General features: G+C 39.4%; 1 protein-coding gene across 2 annotated transcripts in view; it reads right to left on the reverse strand.

Moving 5' to 3' along the window:
- Positions 1 to 2193, reverse strand: part of RNF19B (ring finger protein 19B) — a 13236-nt gene extending 11043 nt beyond the window's left edge. The window contains exons 1-2 of one of the 2 annotated variants that reach the window (XM_011974083.1): positions 1993 to 2193; positions 643 to 784 (exon numbers count right to left, since the gene is read on the reverse strand). In XM_011974083.1, the coding sequence (XP_011829473.1) occupies positions 643 to 784; positions 1993 to 2077 (227 nt within the window). In that variant the 5' untranslated portion in view covers positions 2078 to 2193. Of the gene's footprint in view, positions 1 to 642; positions 788 to 1992 lie in introns of both variants that reach the window. The other variant, XM_011974081.1, reaches the window with a different exon arrangement.
- Between the last annotated feature and the right edge of the window lie 1224 nt (positions 2194 to 3417).

A 3417-nucleotide genomic window follows, 5' to 3' on the forward strand; every position in this document is an offset into this window, starting at 1 on the left:
CGGAGGTTGCAGTGAATCAAGATCTAGCCACTGCACTCCAGCCTGGGTGACAGAGTGAAACTCTGTCTTAAAAAAAAAAAAAAAAAAAAAATTCACTCAATGAATTCCTTGGGAACTCACTAAATGCAAAAAACTGTAAAAAGGTCACAACTCTAGCCTCAAGATATTTACAGTTTAGTAAGATAAGACATGTACATGAAGTATAAAGTACTGATGATATTTATGACAAAAGATAAAAGAAAGTCAAAGAATGAGGCAGAAAAAGGTGAGGCATCATGGATGAAATGGCATTTAAGTGGCTCTTAAAAGACAAGAACTGAACAAGTTGAGATAAAAGGAGGATATTGGAAGGTAGGCAGAAAGCATTCTAGGCAAAGGAAAGAACATGAACAAGTATGGAGGCAAGACAGCAAAAGGGGAAAAGCAAATCCAGACTACCTGGAATATGGCACGTATAAAAGCAAAGAAAGGTGGAAAGAACTAGAATAGTAGCTGGTGAAAACATAAAAGGAGCATATCAGAAGAACTTTTCACAGCTTCCTTAATCTGTAATGAGAGAAGGGCTGTGTCTTTTTGACATCCTTTTCCCTATATCAGTAAAGAATAAGACTACGAAAGGAATGGATGCATTTCCCATCTTACCTGAGGTAATGCAAGTCTGAGATCTCTTTCATACAAAGCCAGCAGAATTCACAGCCACACACTGCACAGGTCATGTGATTACAGCTTCCATCATTCATCTTGATAATATAAGCACTGCATCGTGGGCATGGCTTGATGTCATCTGCTATGAGTGGGGGAGGAAGAATGGGTAGAAAAACACCCCTAGTTAAATCCAGTTTGATTTAATTATTCTGAGGAGTATATATAAGAAATGAGGCAGCAGTCAAGCACTCTTCACTGAACACTCTAAATTGTACAACCCACTTTACTGGAAGGTTGGCTATGTCTAAACCTCAGGAATTTTCATAAAACAAATCCTATCTCTCATTGAGCTGCCTATCCCAACAACTCGCATCTTACACAGCACTTGAACCACATTCTAGCAAGGAGACTTCCTTAGGGAGAAAGATGTTTCCAAGAAAAATGAAATTTCTACCAGTCGATAGGCTGGCAGATTTAAAAGAATCCTACAGAAAGAATAGCCTGCAGCCTGGAATTAGCTTCACATTTTTAAAAACTTTAGTTCAAGGAAATTTATTTTTCAGGTTCAACATGTATCACTGTGATTTGCTGTTAACATAGCTCACAATCCCTTACCCTGATACTTTCAAATTCAAAACCTAAAAACAACTGGGTATGCTATGTAGCATATATACCTGGTAATTTTCAGAGCAAGTTATGAACTATCATAATAAAATGACAATTTAGGAAATTATGCTGTGCCAGGAAAAAGTGAACGGCAAAATCTTTCCTACTAGCCTCTCCCAAATGACATCAGTAAAATAAAAGTACAAAGCAATAAATCCACTGACATTTTAAAATAGGTTTACTCTGACTGGTCAATGTTGGAGCTGAATGTGTGACATTCCTTCTTTTAAGGTTAATCATTAATCTATACTAATATTATTTCCTTTTCTTCAATCTGTACTCTACTTCCAAAGGCAGTGAGGCACTTAAGCCAGCTTGAAGGCAAACAGTACAGGTTTAATACTCATTAAATGTCTTTCTGTTCACAATGAAAGTTTTGAAAAAGCCCCTAGCAAAACAAAACAAACTAATTGCTCTTCAATCTGAGACATATTACTAAGAAAGTAGGAACTACATAATTCAATTTTGTTGCATTTTAATTTTATATGGGTTAGATAACCTATAATGGTCAGAGAGGGAAGTGCTATCTCTTTTATAATATTGAAAATACTACCAAATGATATTTTCTGCTCTCTGATCCTTTGGAGCACTTGGGTTATACGACAAGATAATCTCTTTCAGCTTTGGGCTCACATCATGAAATACCAAATAAAGAGACAATGAGATAATGCCAACTTATACCTGGTCCAGATTCTTGCCCATAACTTAGACCTGAAGTATGTTTGGTCCGAACTCGTAAACTCTGGGCCCTCTGTTGACGGGCCATATCGCATGTCTGATTTGGATGCCATATCTGCTTGCAGTGGTAGCAGAACTCAGTCTGGCAACCTTCCCTCTCACAAGTTAGCTTCGGGCAGCTGGCACAGCCATAGGCAATAACAGCATAACTAGGTAAGGAAACAGTAAGAGATACCAGTAAGGTAAGAATGATCTAACCAAAAGAGACATTATTCATCAGAGTTAACAATGTTTGGCACTACCCCACTATCACATATGATACAGAGAAAAGAATACACATACACACACAAGCACATTTGACCAACTGTAAAATATATCCCATGTGAGAAAGTAAATTTCTTTCTTTCTTTTCTTTTTTTTTTTTTTGTGAGACAGAGTCTTGCTCTGTCACCCAGGCTGGAGTGCAGTGGTGTAATCTTGGCTTACTGCAACCTCCACCTCCCAGGTTCAAGCAATTCTCCTGCCTCAGACTTCCTAGTAGTTGGGATTACAGGTGCAAGCCACCACACCCGGCTAATTTTTTTTGTATTTTTAGTAGAGATGGAGTTTCGCCACGTTGGCCAGGCTAGTCTCAAACTCCTGACTTCAGGTGATCCACCTGCCTCGGCCTCCCAAAGTGCTGGGATTACAGGAGTGAGCCAACACGCCCAGCTGTAAATTTCTTGAGATTCCAAAAACACAAATCATTTATTTCCTTTAAAAAGTGGAGGTGGAGTATCATATTTATCCTGGATTTCTAGCATTTATTCAATCATAGCTGAAGCTGCTTTAGGAGTAGTTTGTCATAGTAAGTTTCATAAACAACAGGGTACAAAACTATTTCCTTTTGATAGTTTGCTATATTTAGAGAGATTAGTATTCGTTTGTATGAAGGAACAGAACATTAGTGAAATAAAGAGCTATGGCAAAAACGAAAGTTTAATTCTTTTTTTTTTTTTTTTTTTGAGATGGAGTCTCGCTCTGTCACCCAGGCTGGAATGCAGTGGCACAATTTTGGCTCACTGCAACCTCCGCATCCCAGGCTCAAGCAATTCTCTTGCCTCAGCCTCCACAGTAGCTGGGACTATAGGTGTGCACCACCACACTTGGCTAATTTTTGTAATTTCCTTAGAGATGGGGTTTCACCCTGTGCACAGGCTGGTCACAAACTTCTGGGCTCAAGCAATCAGCCTGCCTCAGCCTCCCAAAGTGCTGGAATTACAGGCATGAGCCACCATGCTACCTTTTCATTCTTTTCTTTTTTCTTTTTTTTTTTTTTTGGGACAGAGTCTCGCTCTGTCGCCAGGCTGGAGTGCAGTGGTGCCACTCGGCTCACTGCAACCTCTGCCTCCCAGGTTCAAGAGATTCTCCTGCCTAAGTGGCTGGGAC

Source organism: Mandrillus leucophaeus, unplaced genomic scaffold (genome assembly GCF_000951045.1).
Source record: "Mandrillus leucophaeus isolate KB7577 unplaced genomic scaffold, Mleu.le_1.0 Scaffold141, whole genome shotgun sequence".
Lineage (NCBI taxonomy): Eukaryota > Metazoa > Chordata > Mammalia > Primates > Cercopithecidae > Mandrillus > Mandrillus leucophaeus.